The 1,523-nt window shown below is 57.6% G+C and overlaps 1 protein-coding gene across 1 annotated transcript; it reads right to left on the bottom strand.

Moving 5' to 3' along the window:
* Positions 1-458: 458 nt before the first annotated feature.
* SSR2 (signal sequence receptor, beta (translocon-associated protein beta)) lies at positions 459-1,517 on the bottom strand. The gene is made up of 4 exons (XM_010011677.1): positions 1,449-1,517; positions 1,004-1,112; positions 817-894; positions 459-600 (listed from the first exon to the last, which is right to left on the bottom strand). The coding sequence occupies exons 1-4, from the start codon at positions 1,478-1,480 to the stop codon at positions 490-492; spliced, it is 330 nt and encodes a 109-aa protein (XP_010009979.1). The 5' UTR covers positions 1,481-1,517; the 3' UTR covers positions 459-489.
* Positions 1,518-1,523: the final 6 nt, after the last annotated feature.

Here is a 1,523-nt window from a genome sequence, read left to right as displayed (position 1 = left end):
AAGGTGTCCCTGCCCGGGGCAGGGGTTGGGACTGGAGGAGCTTTAAGCTCCCTTCAGCCCAAAGCATTCCAGGATTCCAGGATGGATACTCCTGACCCCCATCCACACCTGGGATATCCGGGTAAAAGCAAAGAGGTTCCATTCACGTTCATTTTATTACAAAATCCTCAGTTCCAAAGCCCACCAGAAAGAACAGAACCCCCCAATCCGCTGCTCATGGAAGCACGAGGGGGCCTCCAGGAGGACCTCAAGGAGACCTCTTGTGTCCCACCTCGAGGAGCAGCAGCAGCTCAAGGTCTGCTTCCCACCAAGGTTCCATTGGAGAAGGAGGGACCTTGAGCTTCAACACGAAACGTGCCGATTCGGGGCTGGGGTGTTCAGGTTTGGGTTGTAGAAGTCACCACCTCACCCTGTGGAAGGTGGTGCTGCTCCAGACCTGATCCCAACGAGGCTGCTGGGCTCTGGGGTGCTGGTGGCATCTGGCCTGGCTCAGTTCTTCTTGCTCTTGGGGGTGTCGTACTTCCTCTTGCTCGAGTACCACAGCAGCAGTGGGATGCCAATGGAGGGCAGGGTCATCACCCCAAAAGCTGCCCAGTCCAGCTGGAAGGAGAAGATGTTAGAAGAGCCAAACCAAACCCGTGCAGATGAGGCCGAGAGCCACCAGCTCTTCTCTACTCTAAAGCTTCTGCCTCAAATCCCACCACGTCAGCTCCTTCCCAGAGAAAACCAGGATGCAAAGTGCTCCTTTTGGTGCAATCCACGTGGTTTTCCAGGTGGCTGCAGGAGAACATCCATCACCAGCCCCGAGGTACTTACGAAGTGTGGGGAGAATCTCCTGTCGAACTCCCGTTGGGCCAAGATCCCCCCCTGCCCCGGAGCACTGGTGAAACCAACCTGGAAAAGGGAAGGAGAGGAAAAGAGAGAGGATTTGTCACCTTCCCTTCTGGAGCAGGGCCATGGATCGTGCTGAGCCTGGGCTATGTGCTGCAGGCAGGGAACTCACCACCACCTGCCCCCCCTCCTGGGCCACGTAGGTGATGGTGGCAGAGGTGAAGTTGAAGTATCCAGCTTTGAGAGGCCGCAGGACCACGGTGTGGGACACGTTGCTGGCTCTGAGCGATGGGGGTTAAGGAGAAGAGGTGGATGTATCAAAGGGAAAGGGAGGGGATGGGGAAAGAGGAGCCCCGAAGAAGCCATTCAGGGAACCATGGGATGTGATGGAAGGAGCTTAAAGCCCCTCCAGCTCCACGGGCAGGGACACCTTCCACTGGAGCAGGCTGCTCCAAGCCCCTGTGTCCAACCTGCCCTTGAGGATGGGGCGTTTACAGCTCCTCAGGGAGCTGTTGTTTCACTTCCCTGGGTCTGGCACCCTGGAATTCCAGCGCAAACGGCGAAGGCAGGAAAGCCACAGGGGTGAAGGGGAGCGCGGGGGGCGATTCCCGGGATACGGCGCGATCCTGTCCCACTTGACGTTGAGCATTCCAGAGACGATGCCGAAATCTTCCGGCGGGAAGGAATCATCC

The sequence above is a fragment of the Nestor notabilis genome, unplaced genomic scaffold (genome assembly GCF_000696875.1).
Source record: "Nestor notabilis isolate BGI_N333 unplaced genomic scaffold, ASM69687v1 scaffold17993, whole genome shotgun sequence".
Lineage (NCBI taxonomy): Eukaryota > Metazoa > Chordata > Aves > Psittaciformes > Psittacidae > Nestor > Nestor notabilis.
The sequence above is the reverse complement of the archived record's forward strand: the minus strand, read 5'-3'. Positions and strand labels throughout refer to the sequence as shown.

Bases quoted from the DNA above. Each gene is read 5' to 3' on its own strand.
- SSR2 (XM_010011677.1), bottom strand. From the start codon at position 1,480: ATGCTCAACGTCAAGTGGGACAGGATCGCGCC. The intron at 1,113-1,448 runs GTATCCCGGGAA...CCCATCGCTCAG, and splicing joins AAGTGGGACAGGATCGCGCC to AGCCAGCAACGTGTCCCACA. The intron at 601-816 runs GTAAGTACCTCG...TTCTCCTTCCAG, and splicing joins GGAGATTCTCCCCACACTTC to CTGGACTGGGCAGCTTTTGG.